At 47.6% G+C, this 25,920-nt stretch overlaps 1 protein-coding gene across 3 annotated transcripts in view; it reads right to left on the minus strand.

Moving 5' to 3' along the window:
* Nucleotides 1-5,822: 5,822 nt before the first annotated feature.
* The window catches only part of TNFRSF21 (TNF receptor superfamily member 21), a 34,395-nt gene continuing 14,297 nt past the window's right edge, over nucleotides 5,823-25,920 (minus strand). For 2 of the 3 annotated variants that reach the window (XM_014265667.3, XM_005485082.4), the window contains exons 4-7: nucleotides 17,058-17,332; nucleotides 10,039-10,092; nucleotides 7,267-7,486; nucleotides 5,823-6,395 (exon numbers count right to left, since the gene is read on the minus strand). In XM_014265667.3, the coding sequence (XP_014121142.1) occupies nucleotides 6,166-6,395; nucleotides 7,267-7,486; nucleotides 10,039-10,092; nucleotides 17,058-17,332 (779 nt within the window). In that variant the 3' untranslated portion in view covers nucleotides 5,823-6,165. The remainder of the gene's footprint in view (nucleotides 6,396-7,266; nucleotides 7,487-10,038; nucleotides 10,093-17,057; nucleotides 17,333-25,920) is intronic. The other variant, XM_074538007.1, reaches the window with a different exon arrangement.

Consider the following 25,920-nt stretch of genomic DNA (forward strand, 5'->3'; position numbering starts at 1 on the left):
GACACAAAACCCTGAGAAAACCTGACCTGAGCACAGAAGAATTAAAAACAAAAGCTAGGGAATGGGATCACAGTCTTCAAATACCTCCAGGAAGGAGCCAAGGGGCAGCCAGGGGAGGATAAATATCAAGCAGGGAAAATATTTAGTTTAGCTAAAGGACCATATTGACACTTGCGCAAAAGAGGATTATCTGTCCATAGACACATTTAATTAGAAGAAACTTCCCATGTATTCAAGCAGAAGAAAGCAGAGGTGATAGGGAAAAAAAAGGAGGAAAAAAAAAGGGAAAATAGTTTTCAAGTTTAAATGTAATTTTTTAAAAGGAATTTTTTTTAGATGGCAACAGCAGGGGCAGGGGAAAGGGTTCATGTCTCATTCTTGAACCTCCTTAGGGGGTATGACTAATGGGAGGCTTAATTCCTCTTTACTGTGCAGATTGTTTAATTTTTGGGGTGGTTCCCATGCCTAATTTCAGTTCAGGACAACTCACAGGCTGGCAGCCTGCTTGCAGGGCCCATCCAGGGAGCACAGGGCAGGTGGGTGCTTCCTCCCCACAGGTCAACCTGGTGGTGACATCTGGCCTGGAAGTTGGCAGAGCATCAGTGCATCCTCTTCCTATCACTGCCAGTCCTTGCTCCACCATCCTCCTCCCACAGAAATAATGTCCAGGTGCAGGGAAGTGTTCTTGGGAAAGGAGGAAAAGGAGAAAAAAGAGAGATGGAGGAAAAAATTGGGGTTTCAGCACTTGTGGACAGCTGTGATTTTCAGGTGTGAGTTCCCTGGCCCTGCAGAGTAGTTTTGCTTTACAAAGTCAAATTGCTCCATGCCCCAATTTTGTGTTTTTCTTCCATCAGTGTTATGGGCATCAGGGCAGAGAGAAGGAGCATCCTTGCTCTGGGGAGGGAGGAAAGGCAGGAGTGAGTGGTTTTCTTTGGGAGGGACAGGAACTGAAGATAAAGGACAGGCTGCTGTCTCTCTGGAGCTGGACCTTCCTCCCAGCTGCACTTGCTGAGATGGGGCGAGAGGAACAAAAAAAATCTAACCAGGGAGCCATCATGGCCATAGATTTATTCCCAGCTCAAAAATCTCACTTAAAGAGCAAAATAATTAATGGAAAGCATGGTTTGGGAACATTGGAACATTTGGGAACATTGCCTCCATCCTTCCCCTTTTCCTGGGAGGATGGAAGCTGTTGGGGCAGGGCTTTTCTCTGAATTTCACCCTGAATTTTTTCTGATCAGTTTTCTTATGTGGAGTTTGATCTCTGTCCTTCATGTTTCCCCACTTGCAAAATGACAATAACACTGCCAGTCTCAGTAGAAAGGCATCTGGAGCTCTGCTCACTGGGGAGAGTGGCAAGATAGCTTGTTATTCTTAAAAATAAATTATCAGTAAGAGAAGAAGCCACAAAAAGCATTCATCAGCTTTTGAAGGGCCCTGGAAGATCAGTGGTTTAGTTAGTATTATTCTTGCCAAGTATTAGCCTGGAAAACTCAGAGCTGCCAGAAACAAAGCCAGGCAGATTAATGCCCAGCCCCAGTCCCAGTTTCCCGCTGAGCCTGACAGGTCCTGGCAAAAGCTCCTGTGCCCAGAAATGCATTTTGAGACCATGCTTATAGATTATTCCCTTCAAATGAAATCCAGATGAAGTTAATCTCATCCATAGAGGGCAGAGAGCAGACAGGTGAAGCTGGTGCAGCAGCCAGGGGATTCCCCTGAGGGAACTGGGGAGCAGGAGCAGGGACACAAGTGTGCATTGGCCAAATGGGCCTGGGGCACGGGGCAGCAACTGTGAGCTGCCAGAAACACCCTCAGCTTCCACAACAGGCAGGTCCTCCATTATCCACCCAGCTACCTCCACCCCAGAAAGTAAGGAAAATTTAATTAGAGTATCCCAAAGAAACTATAAAGCTCATGGATGCTCACACAGAGTAGCAGCAGCCGCATCCTAAATGGTGTGATAAACACCTCAGGGGGTGCCATCAGGCAGGTGCTTAATGAGTACACAAATTATAGGTCTTATTTCTCCTCCATCTTCCCATTTCCTACCAGTTGCCCTGGAAACTTCCCCCTCGAGGCACTCACAGGAGCAAAGTCCAAGAGGAGAAAAAAGCCAGCTGCAAACCCTTCATGGTGTAAAGTTGGCGGCTAAGTGATGTCAGGGGAGGATTTTGGTGTGAGCTGTGCCTGTACCAAGCTGTCTCCCTGCCATGCACTGCACAGCTCAGCCCTGTGGCCCCAGTGATGAGCACAGACCCCCAAAATTCCCCAGATCTCACAATACCCCCAGATCCCACACTGAGCCTGCAGGACACCCTCAGCATCACCTCTGATGTCCCCACAAGTTGTTCACACAAAGGCTGCTCGGACCATCCCTCCTGCACAAACACTGATGCAATCCAGAGACTTGGCTGGTATACAAGGAGCAAGAGGGGTGAATGATCTCCCAGAAAACCCAAGGGTGCTTTCCCAACCTGGATGTGAGCAGCCACACCTAGAGGGTTGCAATTCATTCCCCATTAGGATAAACTCCAATTTGGCTAAGGTAGGAGGAAAGTGCACAAGTTGTTCTTCTGCAGAGAGCACCTGCAATTAAGGGGGTAAAAAAAAGAAAGAAGAGAGAATTTAGAAATACAATCCCAATGCTCATTTGCTCTGGAGGAATTAAAAGGTCCTGATCAGCAGAGCCAGCCCATCCTGAGGATGCCAGGCTGTGCTGGAGGCATCTCTGGAGGTCTTTGTCCCAGCAAACACTGTAAGGGTAAATGCAATGTTCACAACTCATAGCCCAGCCCCAGCAAGCAGGGCTGGGGCAGCAAACGTTTTGTGCAACCCACACCAGAAATTTCAGTCTGTGCTCTGAAGCAAGATGCCCCCAGCAGGCAGAGGAGGCTGTGCCCTCATCATGCTTCCTTGTGCCCTCTGATTTCACAGGCACTGCCACCCAGGACTGCCACCCCAGCACCCAAATTCCACCTCTCACCTACAATGCACTCTCAAGTACATTTTCAACGCAGATTTTGTAAAAAATGCACTTTTATGCATATCACATATATTTACAAAGATGTTTATATTCACACCTTCACCTTTTTAGCCAAAGATTTCACCCATGTGAGCTGCATATCAGAGTTGGCGCATTGCCCAGGATGCCTTGAATAAGACAAAGATGAGAACAAGGACAATCTCTGCTGCCATGCAGTTATGCCTCCAGGACATGAACCCATTGATCCCACCTGCCAAGTTTATTTTCTTAAGGCTTAAGGGAGCTGGCTCAGAGGAAGGGTGGGGGCACAGGGCTTGTGGCTCCTCACACCACCCACGCTGCCAGGAAATACCCTGCCTGTATGTGGGGCTCAGCTGCTCTCAGATATTTTTTCTCTACACGCCCCCAGAGACAGAAAATAGTTATATATTATACACCTGAAAAAATACATAGTAATAAGGTAGGAAAATATGTAAATATAGAAATAGCACAATGTATTAAAATATTTTTGTAGTTTATCTAAATATATAATGTATTGATAAATGTGTAATAAGTATACTGTACACACATATACATATGCATGTAACAAAAGGTTGGAAATCTGAAATGACAGAGCCAGGGAAAAGGTCAATATCCAGGTGCAATTAAAGAAAGGAACCATGCTGGAAGTGTGCACAGCACAGACAGAGCCAAGGATTGCCCAAGTCCTGGCCAGTTCCACAACCTGCCATCCAGATGAGTTAAATGCATCCCAACAACCCAGGGAAGCAAACAGCTTCCTTGTGCCTCCTCAGCAGCTCCAGGCCAAGGCACCTCCACAACATGCCTCTTTTGTGGTGACTCTTCAGCTGGCTAAATCCTCTTCCCAGGACTGTTTTTCTTTTCACTTTACCTTCAAAGCCCATCAGAAAATGAGTGGCTGCCAGGAGAGGAAGTGCAGCTGCAGGGTGGGGTTGATGGTTCCTGGGAGGGTGGCATGATGGCTGTACTGCTTACACCCCATGCATTTACCTGGGAGACCATCAGAAAAGGACAATTTTTAACTTCCCAGCTGGACTTGCTCCAAGAACCTGCCAAGGATAATTTAAAGCCAACTATTGATTGAGCCCAGAATTGCACACCTTCCCTCCCCTTAACCAATTCTTGCCCAGGTGGATCAACCACCACTGGTCCCAACACCTCCTGCCAACAGGCCAATACTGGGTTGCACCTCAGAACTGCAGACACTGAGAGCTAAATGTTTCATTGTCACCAAGGGAAAACTCCACCCCAGAGCTCCCAATAAAGGCTCTTGCTATTTGACACTATATTTCATCTGTGCATGTGTTGAAAAGTTTTAATCGTGTACCTATGTATAGTCCTGCACCAGCATTTCCAGCGCCAGTCAGAAGGAAAACACAGCACCCTCAATAACAGAAATCACTCTGGAGCCAGGTAAACAAAATGACAGTCTTATAAACCAGAAGCATTTGTCCCATTAAGGGTTCAATTTGTAGACAGAATAACAAGGGATGAGTTATTTGGCAGTGTAGACTTTAAGGACATGGGCAATATAACAGCGACAGAAATGCTGCGACTGCAAGACCTTCACTCGGGAGTGACTCAGCACAGCAGCTGCTTCCTGGAAAATTAATACTTCAGGCTCCCCAAAATGCCCGCAAAGCCTTTGAGAGTTTGCAAAAACCAACCCTGGAAGCCCCATCAGCCATCTGATCTGTCACTGCTATGGGGATGAGCACAGGTCCCCCACCCCAGCACAGGGTGGGGACTTGCTGGGAGCTCCAGCAGCGACCATGGGGACTCAGGACAGTGCTACCAAGAGAAAGCAATCATGTTTTGGCCTCAAAGCTTCCTCCTCACAACCCCCAAACTCCAAAATCCCCCTTATGGGCACCCCAAGCAAACCCCGGCCCCAACCCAGGTGTCCCCGAGCAGAGGCAGCTGTTAAGGAGGTTAACACAGAATCATGTCAAGTAACAAACACCTAGTATTTATTAATAAATTAGTACACCGGAAGGCAATTTTTCAATTCATTCCCCTCTTCCCCCACTCCCACCCCTTCCCATGGGGCAGCTCATGCCACCCTCATACCATTATTTCTTCAAATTGAGCGTAGTACAGACTGTTTGTTACGGGAGCATAATAATTGCAAATATAATCAGACAGACTTCTTACGATGCAGCTTTTTGTCCCCCATACCCCCCACCCCCGACCTCTTTTAATAAAAAGTGAAGTGTGATTTGAAGAGACTATTGAGACCACATAAGGTCTTTGGAGAACTTATCGGCCACATCTGTATAAAAAACAAGAGACACGAGTGTAAAAGCATAGCTTGGTTTAAGTCTTACAGCACGAGGAGAGCAGGACCAGTGGCGGCCTTTGCCTCCCCACATCCAGCACCGGCTTCCTTTGGGGCCCCACCATTCCCACATGTGGCAAGGCAGTTTAACTCCTTACATTCGACTGGAGGCAAAGGATCTTTCCACTGCCTTGAAGGTTGGTGGGGCTTGACCCTTTTCCTTGTGGTTTAAGCGCTTCTGCTGTAGCGTATTAAGAGCACGATGCGTTGTCCGGGTGAAAACCATACAATAAATAACCGTGCTAGTAAAATCTCAGCAATGGATATGAGCCAAACAAGAGTACATCAAAAAAAAGAGCTCGGGTGGGAAGCTTAGCTGCGTTAAGAGACAGTAACCAGCAACAATTGGGGTGGGATTTTTGCGTGATTTTGCCATTTACTGCCCTGAGGTGAAGGGAAGTGGTGGGAGATGGTCACTCTGAGCGACAGCTTTGACAGAGGAAGGGGATTACAGAGCAATCCCCAGTTTGATGTGTTAGATTACACCAGATTGGTGGTCTTTCAGTTCATTAACTGCAGTTTTGGATTTTTTTGTTTGTTTTCTTTTTTTTTAAAGTGCATTGTCTGATCTGATTGGAATGAGAACAAGGAGAAGAGAGGCTCGGGGTGGGGGCAGAGGATGCAAAGACTCGGACTGAGCGACAGAGTTACGGTGGAGGGGTGCAACGCTGGCAAACTGCACCCCCTCCATAAACCAAGGACACCTCAATGAAAATACTGGCCGTATATTCTACAAAAAATCCCGCCTGCGTATTGTTGGTCATCTTAACGAGTGCCAAGCTAGCTCTAGCAGATATTCGGAGAGCGTGCGGTGACCCAGTGCCTACAGTAAATCGGGAAGGTGGCTATAGACAGAGTCCAGGAGGGTCTGGCTGGCTTCCTGGCTCTTGACTCCAGCGATCTCAAATAGCCTGTCCAGCTTGTCTTCGGCCTGCGGGATCTCCTCGATCACGTGGAGTTCCTCGGGGTTGAGGATGTGCAGCATGTCGTCAAAGATGGGCTGCAGGTCGCACGGGTCCAAGCGCACCTGGCGCAGGACGGTGTCCTTCTTTTCTGTGGGAGGAAAGGGATTGGTCAAGGAACTCTCCAAGAAACCTCTGCTAACCAGGGCTTGTTCTCAGCCCATCCCCTGATGGCACCTCCGGAGAGGGACAGGACACAAGGAGAACTGAGGGAAAAGGTGGAGGGTGACAAGTGATGGGCATGAGGGAAGATGGAGAAGGCAGTGCTGCTGAGACACCTCAGCCAGGATCCTGCAAGAGCAAACACAGCATTTGTAAATGCTGAATGGCCAATTTGGAAAAGTGAGGGCAGGAGAGGAGCCAAAAAAGCTGAATCCTGCTCTTTCAAGTTGTTTTTGTTGGATCAGCTTTGTTTTCATACCCAAGTAAAAATTTAGTAGATTGACTGAGCTCAGTGTTTCACCTTCATCAGAAATTAAATGCAGCAAGTTAAATGCAGTAAATTGAAGCCCCTACAACAAAGGGGGGTGACTAATGGTACTTTATGTCTGTAGCAAAGAGGACCAAGAATAAAAAAAAATTTAAAAACCTGAAACAAGATTCAGTCTGGAAATTACATTCTCTGATTTAATCTCATGCAGAAATGCACTGGCCAATGCAAGAGCCAAAAGTCAGGAGAAACACCCCCAAACACCCAGGGATGCTACAACTTCCCTAGCAGGACTTCAAAGAGTTAAAAGCCTTTAAAGATGTTTTTCTGTCTCAAATTGTTATCATCTTTGCTAACAGGATATTCTGGTTGGGAACAAGGATGTGATAAGCATATCCTGGAGAGCCAGTTTTCCCAATTATTTACTTTAATGATATCGTGTGTTGGGCAGCTCTACCATGTGTGCTGACCACATGGGACACACCATGGTGTCCCTTCTGTCCTCCCACTCTGCCCTGGGCTGGTTTGGTACCTTTGGTAATAAAAGAGCCTGTCCGGCTGAGCGCGGAGGAGCCGCTGGAGGTGGAGTCGCAGCGCAGGAGAGGCTCGGCCTCGTCGACAAAGAAGCATTTCTTCTCAGAAGGAGAGGGCTCCACGGTGAGCACGGCTGCCTCGGGGGGCTTGGGGCTGGGCGTGGGCGCAGGGCTCACCGGGCTGGGGCTCACCGGCAGCACCAGCTTGTCACCTTCCAGCTTTGGGGGCAGAAACAGAGGGAAAATTAACTGGTGGGATGCTACGCAACGGGTAACACCCAAACCCCCTGCACCCCGGCTTTCAAAACACTCCAGCCCACCCTCAGCAAGGGGTGACCTGCTCTGCTGGCCCACAACAGGCACAGGAGATGACCTGGGGTGGACATCAGCACTGGTATTTGGCACATCAGGCAGGAGCAGTAACACAACCCACACCCTTGGGACGCTCGGTAGGAGCAACCACTGCACCAGGATGGAACGTGCAACCTCAGCAGAGCATTTTAGGTGGGCTCTCCTTCTCAGACTCAGTTTATTAAAACCTAAAGCACAGCTCTTGGAGGCAAGAGGTGATGATGCCCAAAACCTGCTCCATACCTGCTGTTTGCTAAAAGCTGGCTCCACAGCTCCAGCCAGTGCCAAGGCAGCAGGATGAGGGCTGTGAGACCCTTCAGGGATCTCCAGTACAGCACATGGCTCTGACCAGCTCCACTGACCAGCTCCATATCAAATTAATGATTGGTTTGCCCTGCCTCACCCTTGTTCCCAAGAGCACCCCATTAAAGCTTGATGGAAAAGTCCATCCCATCAGACTCCAAGTTCAGAGCAAGGAAGGACAGGCAGGAGCTGGCACTGACCACAGTGTCACCCAAGTGCCTTTGCTTTTTCCTGTCCTGGATGTGAGCTAAGAGCAAATGTTCAGCTGCACAGTTCTGAAGACATCAGGAGAAGCAAGCACTGCTGAGAAGCACTGCACTGGAAAGCAGCACCATTTGACAAGTGACAGGTGACAAGAGAGAGGACAGGATGAAATGGCTTCAACCTGTGCCAGGGGAGATTTAGATCGAATATTAGGAAAAATTTATTCACCAAAAGAGTGGTCAGGAATTGTAATAGGCTCTCCAGGGAAGTGGTGAAATCACCATCCCTGGAAGCATTAAAAAAACATGTGGATGTGGCAGGTGGGGACATGGTTTAGTGGTGGACTTGCCAGTGTTGAGTTAAGGATTGAACTTGATGATCTTAAATATTATTTCCAACCTTAACAATTCTATGATTCTATGAATTTGGGTGCTGGTGTGAACCTGCTTCCTATGCTGACTGTACTCTGCATGTTTCTTCTTGAAACTTCTTCCCACCTCCAAGACAGTAGCAAACATTATCTATCCTCCTCTGCCTCTCAACATCCCCTCAGGGTGCAAATCTCAAGCAGTGCATTCCTAGTTCCCACTCCCGGCAGGGATGAGATGCCTGGGCCAGCATGCTCACATCCCTGGCCGGCAGATTGGGCACTTCTGCAGGTCACCAAGTCCTTCTAAACAGGTTATTTTAAGGGCCATCCAATATTTAACCTTTTTCCCCAACCTTGTGGCCCTGCTTGACCTGCCAGGGAAAAGAATTGCAAGCCCTGTCCCCATGCAATTCCCTCTCCCAACAGCATTTCACAACCCTGTTTTCTCCTACAGAGGGAAGATCAGGCTATTCCTGCTAACAGGCTTTTGCCTACAACCCAGAGATGAAATGCAAAATTGGGATTAAAGGCTGTGGGAAAGGGAGCTGCTGAGCCACCTCCGCGCCGGCATGGATGTGCCTGAACATTCCTCATCCGTGTCGAGGAATTCGCCACCCACAAATCACATGTCTGCTGGGACGCCCATTAGTTCACATTAAATTAACATTGAAGCCTGTTCCTGGTAGAATAAAAGGGGGTTTTTTCTCCCCTCATTGAAAATAAACAGGGGAGGATTTGTTCTAGCACAGTGCATTACGCAATAGGCATGTTAAAAATAAAAGTCAGCTTTAATTTTTAATTAAAAGAATCTGCCTTCTATTCTGAAATTCCCTTTCCAGTACAGCTCATCATGGAGAATCAGCTATGGCCATTAAGGGGGAATATCAAGGGAAGGACCAGGACAGCAGCTGGCCACTTTCCAAATTGTAATATGCTCTGATATCCCCTTTAAAAATACTATAGGCTTTAGGGGTTAGTTTTGCCTTGTGCAACTCATCTACCTAATATTCAACCACAAACCCACCTACCAATTCCCAAAAAAGATCCTGATGACCGAGCAACAATCAGCCAAGGGAGGGCAGGGAGCAGACAGCTGCCCCAGCTCTGTCTTCTCAGAACCAACTCATTTGGAGTTTAATTAAACAGCTGCTAAAACACGCTAGGAAAGACAAAATCACCCGAGGTTATTTGACTGTAGCTGTCCTGGGAGCCCAAAGCTTTCCAAATAGCTGAACAGTTGCAAGCTTGAGGCAAAGCAAACAGGATGCTTGGATGTGTGTTAATGTTTAAACCACAGGAAAAAAGCAACTGGGAATGAGGGCTTGGAAAGACCAGGGAATGCAAAAGGTTGCTGAGGTGAAGCCTGCGGAATAGGTGTAAAAACACACTATTCATAGCCTGTGACTCACTGCATTGAAACCACCTTGGCCATTCCTATTTTTATGAGTGGTGACTGGGTGAAACCAAGCTCTGGCTGGGGGAAAAAAACCCAAAGACCCCTCTTTCAACCCTTTAGCCTTTACAGAACTATGGGATTTCTCACCTTTACATCCTCATTGCTGGGCTCCTGCGCTTGCCACTGGGGCTGCATCTGCGCCTGCAGAGACACGTGGGACACTGTTAGATGCACAGTTCAGCACGGAAACCAAAGGCACTGCAGTGGCTTTGTCACAACAGCAGCTTCCTACAACCCATCAGAGGTGCTCTGCCAGGTTGGTTTTTTTAGGCTTTTTCCTTTTTTTGAGCACTGCACCAAGAGATTTTCAATGCCAAAAAATATTAATTTAAAAAATCCTAAAAGTTCCTGTGTACTTGCAGCCTTTTAGACTGCAGTTCAAGCACCAGCATCCTCTTGGATCCCAATGCATCTGGGAGGGTGCCCTAAGCAGCTCAGGGTCTGAAGGCCCTTCCTAAAAGGAAAAGAGGACAGAAGGGGATAGGGACAGGAGGAGAGAAGAGGACAAAAGGGGATGGGGCAGCAGAAGACACAGGCTTGGCTGTGTTTTCTTTCACAGCTGCTGTCACCAGCTCTGTTTGAACGAGTTGGTCCCATTTGCTGCCTCCGTTTTACAGTACTGCAATAAAAGCTTAGCTCAGACAAACAGAAACTGCAGCTGCTGTGCTAATATTAGGAAGAAGCAGCAGCAGGCACTAAAAGACACCCTTCCCTCAGGCGATGCTTCCCAGCAATTCCTCCTGCCGCAAGCAGGCGGGAACAAAGGCGGATGGCAGGCTGGCTGCTGCTGCTGAGGGTGGCTGTGCACCCTCTGGGATATGGGGGGAATAAATTTAGCACGAGGCAGTCACTTCCCAGATTCCCTGCCAGAAGATGACACCCGACTGACACCAGCCCTTATTCCCAGGTCTGTTATGCCTCCGTAGGGAATGCGGCAGGAAAAACCCCGGCACAAGGAGCAGGGTGGGCTGGGCAGCAGCCCAGGGGATGCTGCAGGCAGAGTGGTGCTGGTGTGGAATGCTCTTGCTGTGGACCCCACAGGGGTAGGGAGGATCCCTGTGGATCAGCAGTTTTATGGTATACAGGGTGTTTGCGGGTCCTCCCTGGGGGCACACAGACCCTGGCAGGTTAAACACCTTGGCAGGGCCATGAGGTCTCACCGAGGTGTCACAGAAGGGCAGTGATGGTGTGTGGTGCTGCAGAGCACAGATGTCCCTGCCAGGATGGGAAGACCAGGAGTGTGCTGGGGTGGGAAAGCCCAATTTCCTCTCTGTGCCCTTCACCTCACCCGTGTGGTTTCAGGAGAATGCTCGACCCCTCTCTGTGGTGGAGGCTCTTCCCTTAGCACAAGGCAGCCCTGGGGAGGAGGGCTCAAGCCAAGCCTCACATGACTCAGGATGGGCAATGCTGGGTCTGGGCAGGGTTTAGATGCCACAACCAAAACTGCAGCCACCCACGGAGGAAACAGCTCTTCCCCATCAGCCCTACTCTGGCTGGCTGTGGGCCGAGTGCTTCTCAAGCAGATAATTTCTCCAGGAGAGCCAGCCTATGGTGGCTTCCCCTTTCTGTGGATTTGCCCACTCACTTTTTCAACTCAAACCATAATGATGAGGTGATGAAACCCTGATGAAGAGGTTCCAAACCCAATTACAGGATGAGTTAGTTGATACTGAGTTTGGCTAGCAGACGAAACCATCTTCTAGTTTCCTCTTATGCTCCCAAACCCATTACACTGCAAACACAGACCCCAAGAGATGTGGCCAGCACAGCAGGGAAACCTCAATATTACTGCATATATAGTTTATATTTTTGTGTTTATGCTGTTTCTCTTTGCATTATTTTATGAATTATTACATTTTGTTTATTGCACATTCTCCAGCATAGTTCAAACCCAATGTCAGTTTGCTGAAAATCAAGTCATGGCTTCTTAGAGCAAACCTGGAGCGATGCCCACTCCAGTAAAACCCAGCCAGCCCTACACCTTCCCCAGGGCTCTGGCCACTTCACCTTACAGCTTTGTGCCTCAAATAAAACCTGATGCAACTCCAGAAGGCAATTTTGTTCTTCTCCTGGCTGCCTGGGCACTCCCCAGCCCTCAGACCACAGGCCCCTCTGGCTGGGAAATCCATCCAACAGCTTTACTCTCTCTCACTCCAGTGCTGGAATATGAACACAGCACAAACTTAATTCCTAATTTCTGGGCCCAGCCCAGTCCTGCACTGCCACAAGAGGAAGTGAAGGGGATGGGTGGGAGCTGACAGGGGCTGAGTTGGAGGAACACTGCTCCAGGCTCTTGACTTCCCCCTCAGGGTTTTGACCTGTGAAAGAGCAAGAGATGGAGCCACAAGGCCCTGCCACAGCCACGTGCCTGGACATGGGGTTGCTTTCAGATCCTCTTCTCCTCTGAAATACCCCAAAACCCCACAGCTTAACCTCACACCAGCCCCAGCCTTGTCACATCTGCTGACTCATGGGATTATATGCAGCATGAAACTAGCCACGAAACTGAACCTTGCTGGACTTGGGGCCATGGCCTTCCCCTCTCCTTTCAACATCTCCCTTATTCATGGTTTGGGTTTGTTTCTCAGCTTTGCTGAGGCTGTGCTGCTGAATGCCTTGAGTGAGGCTGTTTGCTTGCCTTCCATCCAGCCCCTGAAATATTTCAGCCAAGGCCAGCAGAGCCATAAATAAAACGATAAGAGCTTAAAGCACTGCTCACAGCAGGACACTCAGAGGAGCCAATGCAGCCCAGCTATGCCAGCTCCACCCCAGGCCAGCCCAGGTGAGCGCAGAGCCCTGTGGTAGCTGCAAAATGCTGTTATGCACCACACACACAAAAATCTCATTTACCAGTGGATACTGGTAAAAATCAGTTTTTCTGATTTTAACCCCAAAAATGGAGAATTGTAGTTTGCTGGGATGGCAGGGAGGAATCTCTCCCTTCTTCCCCCCCACTCTTTCCCCTGTTTTTGTTGTCAGCACCACTAACTTGGGATGTGCCTGTGCCTGATAAGCAATGCCCAGGCTTGCCTCTGCCTGGCAAACCTGCTGGCGAGGGGACATATTTTGCAAACCTTGAGTCCAACAAACATTCATGACCAGGGCCAGGCTTTAAAAGAAGGCCTATGAGTTAAATGCACCCTAAAAACCTTTCCACAGCTTCTGCATTCACTGTATTTTCTGGCTCAGCTGCAAAAAAAAAACCCTGAGCAAAATGATTCAGAGGGCTAATCTCGGTTTAACCTAAATTCATCCAGTGCCATGCAAAACCAGCATAATCTCCCACAGCTAAAAAAGCAGGCAAGTCTGCAGTGGAGCTGCTCCTCACCTGGAGGACAATGCTCCTGCCTTTTGCTGTAACACTCCAGAGACTCCCATAATTCCCTATTCCTATCAGGGGTTGTAAATATTGGGATTTCAGAGCACAAAAGGCTGCTGAGGGAACAGGGCACTACAAGAGAGAGCAGCCTTGCCTCCATAGGTTTTCCAAGCTATGTAAGGCAGACACCAGATAAAGGATTAAAGAGAAGGATGCAATAGTGGGTGGGATGAAATATGTTTAGGGTACTGATTTGCCATCTGACAGCTACAGCATTCAATAACAATTTTTACCCATGACTTGGAGTTATCAGTGCTTTCTTACAACAAGGGGGTTGTGCAGAGAGATGGGGAAACTCCTTTTTGCACCCAGGGATGCTGGGCAGAGCCAAAAGCATCCCAGACAGCACAGCCGTGCATGTATCCATCGCTCCTGGCCACATGTAGGACACACCAGCACAGCTGGAGACTCACTGCTGGCTCAGGTCACCCTAGGGGCATCATGCTGTTACCTGGACTCACAAAATGGTTTGGGTTGGAAGGAATCTCAAAGCTCATCTTGTTCCAACACCTTGCCAGGGGCAGGGACACCGTCCTCTAGACCAGGCTGCTCCAAGCCCCATCCAGCCTGGCCTTGAACACTTCCAGGGATGGGACATCTACAACCTCTCTGGGCAGCTTAGCTACATGAGGATGCATGCATTTGCATTGCTTATGAGAGTCCTCACTCCCCTTGCAGAACCAAAAACTCTTTTCATTCTTTTTTGCGGTTTTAGGGGTTTTTTTGCAAGACTCCTTCTGCAGGGCTGGAGACCACAGCACCCACTCCTACCACCAACAGGGTGACCCGTTCCTCCAGATCAAACCACTCTGGTACCCAGAGAAACTGCCTCAATTTATCTGTGTTTGGAAAGACAAATCACCCAGAGCCAAACCTCAATTAGCTCTAATTAAAGGCTTTCCATCCAGTAGATTAAAAAAACCCCAAAAATCAACCTCCATGCCTGCTCCTGGCACTGAGTTCTTGGCTTCCTGGACTGCTGTGAGGATGATGAGCCACCAGCACAATTCTCCAGGCATTTGGTCTCCAATGCACAAGCTGCTTCCCCCATTCCCTGCAGGGCTGTTGTATCACCACCCACACTGACAGCACAGGAGCCAGCTCAGGGAGAGGAGGCAGACAGGTTCCAGCAGGCAGCACCTCAAGAAACACAATGTGCAGCCCAGCTGGATTTGTACCCTGGGGTGCTGCCAGGCCGTGACATCCCACACACGGCTCCAGGATCTCCAGGGCAGGGCAATGGCCACCTCCTAAGGTTGATAATGAAGGATGCTTATTTGAAAAAGCTCAATCAGATGAATAGGGAAAAGAGGATGCGACAGCTTGGGTGAATTTGTTAAAAAACAACTCCTATGCTGAAATTAGCCAAATTTCTCATGCGGACTCGAGCCACCTGCTTGAAAGATCAACAACGCAATTTTACTCATTTCTAGAAAAACAAGTGAAACTGATGGGGAACCACCCCAGGGTCCAGGTGTGTTGGATACTGGAAAAGACAACACACTCTTTTAAAAAATAAAGGGAAACAGGAAAGCTGCTTGGGAGGTCCAGGAGACTTGCATATAGTTATCCTTGAGATTTGGGTTTGCTCATTCTCTGGAACATCTGCTTGCTGTATTTTCAGAGTTATGAGCACAGCTTGTGGTTACTCCATCATTGGGAGTCCTCCACCCTGACAGGTCACTCCATAAACTCTGCTCCTGGAGCCACCACCTGCATTCTGTACTGCTTGATAAGCACAACCTGATGGTCTTGGCCAAAAGAGCCAGGGGCATTCAGCACTGCAGAGCCCAAGTCTGTTAATTATGTGTCATGCTGAGGTCATGCTGAGGAACAAATCCCGTGTTTTATCCAATGTCCTTGCCCAGAGCTTTGTCCCAGTATTCAAAGTCAAAGCACTAAATACAAGGACACAGGTTACTACCTGCTTCAGGAGAGCAAGAGGACAACATGTCCTTCTGGGACAGTGCACATGCTGGAAACTTTAACTCATATGAGCAAAATGGCAATTTTCTCTGCCTCACTTCTCTTCCTAAACATAGCTTTATCTTGGGTTTTTTAATTTTATTTTTTCCACCAATTAGAAGGCCACATGCTATTAGTTACCAAGAATTGAAAGAAAAAAACTAGCAACTGAGCAGGAGAGATCAGGCAGTTGGCAAAGCCCACCTATCCAAGATCTGGGCAGATGTTCAGCAAACACCTGACTCAGGGTCTCTCTGAAACACAAGCCCAGGGCTCCTGCCAACATATCCCAACTTCTGATTTCATACAATGGTCACAAGGGAACAAGGTGTTTCATACACTAAACAAAATAATTTATATGACACTGTGAAGGGATAACAAACAAACAAAATAATTTAAGATAGGCAACACAGTGAAGGGATCACAGTCACTGATATAAGGGGAAGTTTTGTCAGTCAAACCAGAATTTGGGAATTCCTTGCCCTGACAAATGCTCTGTTTCATAAGCTCTATTGTGAGCAAAATTCCACCCTGCCAAAGCCCCACCAAGAGCCTAGAGAGATCTGCAAGCACCCACCTGCTCCCCTTTGGGTCTGGGTCAGTGCTAAGGCAATGGGAAATGTTTCACCAGCCAGTTTAGGGGGAAGAGCCATGCCTCAACCACTGCCATCTCAACATGTTGTCCCACTGGCTTCTATGTTCAGAAAAAGCCCCAGTCATCACCTTTACAGACACTTCTGGCAGACCACCGAGTTAGCAGAGCCAAAAAACTGAAACAAGTAAGGCAGCAGTGGCCAAAACAAATCCGCAAAGGTCACAGAAGCACCTCCTGATGACTTATGCCCAGCTGAGAACCTACTGCAGGACCTTCTGCAGCAATTTATTTATTCTCCCAAAATATGGGACAGTTTAAGGCCAGTGCTGGCAAGGAAGAGCAACAACTCTGGAGGACTGCATGCATGGCCTTCCTCACACCACCAGTCACCATTCTGGAGGAATCAACACTTTGTGCTCAAGGGTACTTGGCCCTTCTCACAAATCCACAGTATTTGAGCAAGTTTATCGGGAATGTGTGGCGTTTGTGAGGTTTTTAGGACAAGGTGAGAGATGAGAATTTGATTTCATGTTCTCAGAAGGCTGATTTATTATTTTATGATATTATATATTATATTAAAGAATGTTATACTAAAACTATATTAAAGAAAGAGAAAGGATATATCAGAAAGCTTAACAAGAATGATAATGAAAGTTTGTGACTGACAGAGAGTCTGACACAGCTGGCTGTGATTGGTCATTAAGTTAAAACAATTCACATGGAACCAATCAAAGATGCACCTGTTGGTAAACCATCTCTAGACCACATTCCCAATCAATCAGATAATTATTGTTTTCATTCTTTTTTGAGGCTTCTCAGCTTCCCAGGAGAAGAAATCCTGGGGAAGGGATTTTTCAGAAAATATCATGCTAACAGGGATGCTTTTTCCTCCATGTTCCTGGCACAAGGGCTCAGGTACCAGACCCTCCTGGTGACCTCCAAAGATATACACAAAGCACACGGAAATCCAGAACCCATCAAAACTTTGACTGGGATCTGAGCAAACATTGCCAAAGCCTCGCTCAAAAGCAACGTGCTGCTTCAACTCAAGTCCCTCATGAAGAGAGGGAGCTACCTGGCCACAAGCCAAGCTCAAGGGCACAGCTGTGTCCCACGCCACCACACCTCACAAGGTGAGATTTGCACCACAGCCCAGCCCAGCATTACCGGCGTTACCGGTGTGGTGTCCTCCATGAGGCCGCGGATCTTCTCCACGACGTCGTTGCGGCGGTGCTGGCGCAGGGCGCTGATGAGCTGGGCCAGGCTGGCCTCGGGCCCGCGGATGGTCCAGTGCTGCAGCGCGGCGTAGGCGCGCTCGTGGTCGGCCGCGTAGCCGTTGGAGAACGCCGCCACCTCCCGCTCGCTGGCATTGCACAGGAACTGGTAGATGTCCTTCCACTGGCTCCCCACCTGGGCCGCCACCAGCTTGAGGATGTCGATGCCTGCGGGGCAGAGAAGCCACAGGTGAGGCAGGGGGGTCTGCAGATATCAGGTCTAGCAGAGCTTCTCTCATCCCCAAATGGCCACGCTTTGCTTGGGTACGTCTTTCAGATTTTGTTGCAATTATTATTATTATTATTATGGTTTTAACACCTTTTATGGGTTCAGGCTGCAGAGAAGAAGCACCAATAACATGTTCAACAGCTACTATGCATGTAAAGGGTGATAAACCCATCAGTTAATCCAACACACTCTACTCTTCTGATTTACCAGTAAATCAGAATTTACTTGTAAAATCTCCTGCACTCTTCAGCACAGGAAGACTCTGGGTACTCAGCCACCACACAGCTGCAGGAACAGGGCAGAAGAGCACAAACGCACCCACACACCTGCACTGCAGCCACTGCCTTGAGAAAGAGCTGGATTAAGAGGTGAGTCACCAAAGCACCTCTATAAAGATGAGTATTTCCATAACAAGTGCATACAGCAGCTAGGATTGCATTCAGAGCCATTTCCAGTGCAGACAGGCAGGATGACTCAGTCATGAGGTGGGAGACACTGTGCCAGGTGAGCATTGGGTGAATGAAGATCTGGTAGGAAACCAGATAGCACAAAGGCAGAATTTCCCCCAGAAAAGCACTTGAGATATACTGGCTCAAGACCATGAGGGTTTTCTCCGTGTAGGTCAGGGAGCAATGCAAACAGCACACTTATCCTTGAGTCTACTACAGGTCAGGAGTCAAAGATTCAAATAAAGCCATATCTCCTCCAAAACAACTAATTAACCCTGTTTTATCAAGCTGAGCAACACCTTGTTTCAAACAGCAACGTGAAGGGTCATAATCTGTGAGCTACAAAAAGAAACTCACTTTTTCCAGAGAGATAACCATGCCTCGGGTTTCCTCCTGAGCCAGTGTGCCCCCATGGCTACAGGGAGCACTTCTCCTTCCCTCTGCAGGCACAACAGCAAAAACAGCTGCTTACAGAAGAATATCATAGCTGGAGTTTTTCCAGCTGGCCTAAAATTTAACACTTTCTAAGACAGTTTAACCTGCAACAAAACCTCCCATTGCACCTTCAGTTCACAGTTCTGATATAGCCAAATATATACATACAAAAAAAAAAAATCTATAGAAACTATACAGACTGATATAGGCATCCTTTTTTATACTCATGCATGTGTATATACACATACGTATATACGGTAGACATTTTTGTACCTACGTATTTCACAGATATTTTATAAAGATGTGTGGACATATATGTATATGGCCTGGACACCAGATGCCCACCAAAGCTGTTCTACACATGCCTTCTTCACCTGAGAAAATATAACAAGATACAACAAAAGGCTCGTGGGTCAAGATACAGGCAGGGAGAAATTCCTCACCAGTGACTGTCACTGGCAAACTAGACTCAGCTTGGGGAAATTAGTTGAACTTTACTGGTAGCTCCTCACAGGCTACCCCGTAGCCCCCCACTACCAAAACCTGACCACAAAAACCCAATACAATATACACACACATCTCTAAAGTATCTATTCAGCTTGATGTATTTTTTTATGTATTTGTATCTGTGTATATAGTATACATACTTCTGTATATCTCTATATATAACATAGGTATTTTACATTTATATGTACATATGCTTATGTAAAAAGAAGTATGTAAAAAACTATAAAGCTTCACAAAGATATTTTTGACCAAACCTCTTCTCACTTAAGGAAAGCTTATCAAACCTGCTATATATAGACCTTAGTTTTCACTTCCAAACTAGATAACACAGCCAAGAGCCCACAGCTCTTGGAGCATCCACAGACGGTGCTAAACATGCTCTAAATCAGGAACACCAAAGTGCAAACCACATTTGGTACTTCCCCGCCCTCCTCCCACCACAACCACCACAGCTCCCTCCCAGCCGTCACCAGACACGTGCTTGTGCCATCTCACATGGAGTTTGTGACAGCTGGGGCTTCTCCTACCAGAAAAGCTTGGTCCACCAGCCCAGCATGGGGCATGCAGCCCACCCAAAAAACCCAAGCCAACCACAGGGCTTGGTTCTAACTATGGAGAAAAGGCTGTGAACCTGCTACTGGGATTTATTGTGGAGTGACTGATGTGACTCAGCTCATTAGATAGTGGCGCACATTGCATCATAGCAAAGCAGTAGGAATTAAGCCTGGTTTCGTTACTGCTTCCCCTCACTCAAATGCAGACCCAGTGGCCCTCAGTTCAAGGGACTGAGCTGTGTGCTTCCAGGCAAATCCCAAATTCCTCTTCCTCCATGACTCTGCATCCAAGCTGGCTGTGCAGGCAGCCCAGACCACACTGGCAGCCAAGCCCTTGTGCCTTCTGATATCACACACCTGGGTTGGTAAGAAGCCCAAATGACAACTCAGGTTTGCAGTCAAGTCCTTTAAAGCAGAAAACCCAACTGCTTTTTGCACAAAAGCAGCAAAATGCCTGATTCATGCAGCGCTGCTTGATTTTATCTCAATCCAGGGGATAAAAAAAGTAAAATCCATGAACACAAGGGTAGAAAAAGCTCTCTAAGGCTTGTGCACCAAGATAATAAGGGATAATCACATGTGGTACTATTATATATCCATATATAGATATATATAGATAACTTATGCACCGAGATATAGATATATATATATATAGAGGTATATATAGAGAGAGCATTTAAGTCATTATCTCACTGTATAAATCTTGCAGAGCTTCTTTGCTCACATATTCAGCAATTATTTTTGCTTTGATATATATATATATAAATACACACACACATACAGAGAGAAGGAGAGAGAGAATGAGAGAGATAATGCTGCCCATTTTTTAATGCACTCACACATATCAAGTGAGCAGCATCAGGTCTCCCTGCCAGTGCTGCCCTGCAGTGAGACAATGAGCTATGGCTGGGCATGGGAGCTTTGCCCACACCCACTCCCATGCACGTCAAACACACAGAAGCATTAAAACATAATTTGCTGGTTTATGATCCCCATGTGGAACATCTAGTCAGCCCAGAAAAGGAAAAACCCATATACTACCTGCTCCCATGGACATACTTCATGCCGACAAATCCCAGTGCTTACAACTGCTGTACTGGTGAGAGAAGTTTTCAGCTGCTCACAACTTGATTTGCACCGGTTTTATGCGGCAGCACGACGTTTATGTCCAAATGTTCTCACTCAGGATTTATGACAAAGCGCTCATGATTCTACTGACATTTTCAAGTTTAGTATATTTAATCTCACCGTTCAATAAATTGGGCCCATAAACGTGTTTATATCCCTTGGCTATAACATCCCTGGGCACAAGAACACACCAGCAGCTGAGGACTTAATGGTGCGTAATAATCTTTGGAGAACAAATGTTCCATTAAAAATGAATTTGGAAATGTCTACCTTAACACTATAAGAACCTTAAACTCATTTTCTTGCAACTATTAAATGAATTTAAGGTCCATATGTTTGCTACATCCACTACAATATTGTGCAAACAAAACCCAGAGAGATATGAAGAGATATGGACAAGAGTGCAGATTTGGCTCCAGTCACTAAGAAAAACATTGCTCCCTCTGCTCTTAAAAAATAAGATTAAAACCATTACATGACAAGCTGCGGATGTACACTGCCAAGTATTACTGCTCACACTAAAATAAAATACTCATAATAAGTTTATCATCCTACTACTTCCATATTTCCAGAAGTCCTACAAACTGGAACAAAAATCCCAGCTCCACCACAGGTGCTGGATCTTCTCCTTCTCCTTGAACTATGTGGACCTTCTTCCACCATGCCCATCTGCACAGCAGGGCTGGAAATAGTGCTCAAAGACCTCCAGACCACAGCAACCCCAAGTAAAATGGCCAAGCTCAGCAGAGATGGTGCTTTAACCCTCACGTTCTATGCTTGCCATGTGAGGCTGCTCACAGCCATGTTGGTGCTATGCTAAAGTTGCTCCAAGCTTTCTGCAGCCTGAGTTGTCCTCCTTTTTCACCACAGGCTACAGGAACAGCCTAGGAGAGCTGTCACCATCCTGCTGCTAAAGTGGGAGACAGCTCCACCCTTCTCCACCACCATGTCAGGAACCATCACCACTGATCACCAGCTTTGCTCACGCCTCAGACAATGGAATTAAAGAGGAACACCCACAGCTGCATCCAGCTGAGCTGTGTTTTTGAGCTGCATTTTCCAGCTCAGAAAAGGAAAGGACAGATCTGAAGGAGCCAGGACATTCACACATGTCTTAGGTACCTGAGCAGGTGGCATTTCAGTTGTCAATATCTTAACACTGAAAGTCTCTAAATGCTGTGCTGGGTTACACCATATATCCCCCTAATATTTTAAGGTGGTGTTAACGACACCTTCAAGCCAGGACAAGGCCGAGATGCTGTGCACAGGCCAGTGGGAAGCCCAAGGGAGTATGTACACACATGGGAGCACAGGCACAACCAGGAGGCACATCTACAGCCAGGGCAAACTGGAACAAATGGAGACAAGTCTGGAAATGGACAAATGCCTCCAGAGTGGCACAAGCAAACACAAGTTCTGCCTCTCCAGAAAGGTTCTCCCTTCAGTTCATCTACGAAGATGCTGAGCTGAAGGGAGCACCTTCCTGGAGAAGCAGGGCCTTCACCTCTCTATTGCCTCCTGTCAGGTAGTTGTAGAGAGGGATAAGGTCCCCCCTGAGCCTCCTTTTCTCCAGGCTAAACGCTCCCATCTCCCTCAGCTGCTCCTCCTCAGACTTGTGCTCCATCCCCTTCACACCTGCTCCACTGCCCTCCTCTGGACACCGCTCACCTCTGTCTCATCTTCCCCATAAACACCATTTCAGTATATTCAGTGACTTCCACTTGCATGTTTTGAATCTGGTCCAAGATTTTTCCCATCCACTTCCTGCTCCTTCAGAAGTGCCCCGCCTCGCTGCGCAACAGTTTGATGTAGACAGAGCAATCAGTCCTTCCACGTCTCCAAGGTGGTCATCAAACACGCACTTGGGACTTGGCTGAGCCTTAATGCCTTGTTCTGGACAAGCCTCACTGGCCTCCCAAGCCGTGCTGTTTGCAGGTTGGACACGGACCCAGCTCCTCAGCATCATCTGGCCTCAAGCAGGGCAAGGAGCCAGCCTGGTGCAGGGCTGTGACCAGCAGTGCTGGCAGGGTCACCCACAGCACCTGCAAGGCACCATTTCTCTGCTCTGCTATTATTTTTTCACAACTTCAAGCAAACTTAAGAGCAGAGGAAGAGCTGCCCCACACCCAACAGCAGATGCAGAGAAGTCAAACCACAGCCACAGAGGCTCCTTCCTCTCCCCACCCTCTCACAATGTCGTTGTTTTCATTCTCAGAGCTCAAGTCAAACAACACTTTTCATAAGAGTGCTCCTCAAGAAAATGCCACCTTTAAGGGGAAACCTCATGGTCAGAGCCCCTCCAAGTCAAGTGTCCTTCAACCCAGTAGTAATGAAGGGACACAGTGCATAGAAAAGGACTAACACAACATCAGTTCAAGTTTTGTAAGTGCCTTATACAGCTGGGAAGGAAAATTTAGGAGATCTCCCAGGACCTCTGGCATACACAGTGCCATGGAGTGAGCAGCTCAGCAGCCCAAGGTTCCAGAGACAGCTTCATGAAAGGCTGAATTTCAGGAAACTCCATGCTCCAGCCCTTCATCACCAGGGACAAGGTCCCACCAGTTCACCCACAACACTTGGGGGAACTGACCTCCACCACTTCAGTGCCAATCTGAGCTGGGGCACCTGGAGCTTCTACCACCTACATACAGAGGTATTCCAGAGATGGGCAATATTAATCTGTGCACCACATGCTGTGACACATCCTGACTGTGACAGGCAGGCTGGATGAAGCATCACAGAGAGAGAGCGCAGCCCAAGGGCACACACAAGTCAGACAGAAAAACCACAGTGATGCAGCCCAACCCTCCCCTACGCCCAGATAAAAGCTCCGAATCACTGCAAAGCCAGCTCTTCTCCTGAGCTCAGCCCACCTCCCTCCTCCAAATATCCTCCTGACTCATGTGAAACACAGCCACAGCAGCCTATTTTTATGTCTGAGCACACACTGAGAGCCTGCACAAGAGAGCCAGGATGCAGCACATCCACACTGCAGCTGACAAGATACCACAGCTTAACCAAACCAGGACTTAGAAATCCCAAGTGCACAACACAAATACCTTTCCAAAATGCAAAAATTCCACTAATCACTGCCATAAAGGGTAAGTTATTGGAAACTCAATTCCTCTCCCTGCCACTCAAAATATACTTCAGGTCCTAGATGAGGAAGTCTGAAGATGTGCCAAGTTCTCCACCTGGGTCAGGACAATCGCCAGTATTGGCACAGGCGGGAGGATGAAGGGGCTGAGAGCACCTCTGCCAAGGACTTGGAGGTGCTGGTGTGCTGTGTCCAGCTCTGGAGACCCCGACATAAAAAGGATGTGGACCTGTTAGGTCTAGAGAAGGCCACAAAAATGGTCAAGTGGCAGAAGCAATTCTTGTAAGAAGACAGCTTGTTCAGTCTAGAGAAGAAAAGGCTCCAGGGTGACCTTACTGCAGCCTGCCAGTACATAAAGGGGCAACAAGAGATCTGGAGAGGGACCTTGAACATGGGCATGTAGTGACAGGACAAGGGGAAAAGAAGGAATGGCCTAAAACTGAAAGAAGTCAGGGTTAGACTGGACATAAGGAAGAAACTCTTCCCTGTGAGGGTGGTGAGCCCCCAGAACAGGCAGCTCAGAGAGGCTGTGGCTGCCCCACCCCTGGAAGCGTTCAAGGTTGGACAGGCTCTGAGCAATGTGTTCTAGGGGTGGCATCCCTACCAACAGTAGGGGGTTAGAAACTACATTATCTCTAGTTTTTTTGTCAGACTGTTGGAAAGGACACACTCATGAAGATTTGTTAGTGACAGAACAGTTTTCCCAGCTACGAAGGACAGTGTTGGTATCAGACCCTCCCAGGACCCAGTGATTCATATCCTTAGCAAGAGCTGTTTGGGCAACAAACCACAAAATGGTGTGTTTGGAGTTTGTTGGGGTTTTTTTTAAAGACAAAACTGAAAATCTTGCTAGGCAGAAAGGGACTTCTAACAATCACTTCCCACAAGTTTTCTGGAAAATAACCAAAACAGAGATTAGAGAGAGGTCTGTGATCAGCCACATGCAGTTATGAACATGTTTATGAACTGGGAATTTGAAAATCATCATAAGACAAGATCTCTTTTCCCAGTATATTATGTGGAAGTCACATCTCTAACACCCCCTTGGTCCAACCCTCCTGGGACCCCATCTGAACTCCTGCCTACTCGCACAGGATGCTACACCAGGGACATGCTGAGTGAACTTGCTCTTGCTTTAGTTTGCATGAGAATAGCCAGCATAAGTATTTCATGTAATTATTAAATTTTAAATGGCTTTTGCAGAGTTAATCTTCATTATAACCCTCTGGGACAGCTGGTAACCCTGAGCACACACACTGCCACAGCCAGAGCCATATAAATATCCAGACACCCACAGATGCCAACCCGAGGATTAAATTCACCTCCTGCATTTTTTTATCTCCCAGTCTTGAAGAGCAAGGAAAAAACAAAAAAAACCCAACCTTATTATTTGAAGAGTGATGTGTGAGAGCCTCACTGATGTGAGAAATCACAGCCCTCCCAGCACTGAAACCGGTGTCGGGTTTTTGGCAAAAACACCCGAGGCTCAGAGTGGTTTTCTACAAGGACAATCCTCTCCTGCAGAGCTGCCCTGCCTCCCACACTCAGCTCTACACCTTAATGGGCAGGCACAAATCCCAATCCCTCATTAAATTAATACAAGGGCCACCCAGGAATTTTGACCATTGGATAATTTGGGTTTCCTTTTCTGAAGCAGATTTGGGAACAAATGTTCCAGCTTCCAAGAGGAGCTACTCACAGCCCTGTACATGCTGCAGATAGAGAGCTCACGTAGCAACACACATTAAAAGTGATCAAGCACCAGTCTTTGGTGCTAATGCAATAAGGCTGAGGAACAGGAGATGATAAAACCTGCACATTATTAGGTTTCTTCCTCTCTAAGCAGAACAGCAGCCTCCCACGTTTGCACTTTCCAAGGCTCCCTTTCATCATGAAGCCCTGGTCAGCTCTTGCATATGCCCTTTGGAAATCACATAGCTTCCCAAAAGGACAAAATGATTTTTGGGCAAACCTGAGCAACATTTTACACTGAGTGGTTTGAGGAAGACAGTGTTCTGAACTTGTCAGATGCCACCCCAACACTCCCATGGGAGAGATTTGTGCTGCAGATGAAGAGATGCTCCATCCCACCCAAAGCAGAGCACTGTGCCTGTGCAGGAGCAAACACAGCATGAAATGCAGCAGAACAAAGTGCAGTGAGGGAGCATCCATACTCCTTGTGGTGCCCAGCACATTCCTGCCTCTTCCAATTTAAGCAGCTCCCCTTCTGCCTGGGTCTCTCCCTGCGGAGGTGGGCAGGCTGTCATCAGAGGAGCAGCAATCATCTGTACATCATCAAGCTGCAGATGCCACAGGAGAGACTGCTTTGGAAAACAAAAACAACACAACACCTTCTG

Source organism: Zonotrichia albicollis, chromosome 3, assembly GCF_047830755.1.
Source record: "Zonotrichia albicollis isolate bZonAlb1 chromosome 3, bZonAlb1.hap1, whole genome shotgun sequence".
In the NCBI taxonomy this organism is placed as follows: domain Eukaryota; kingdom Metazoa; phylum Chordata; class Aves; order Passeriformes; family Passerellidae; genus Zonotrichia; species Zonotrichia albicollis.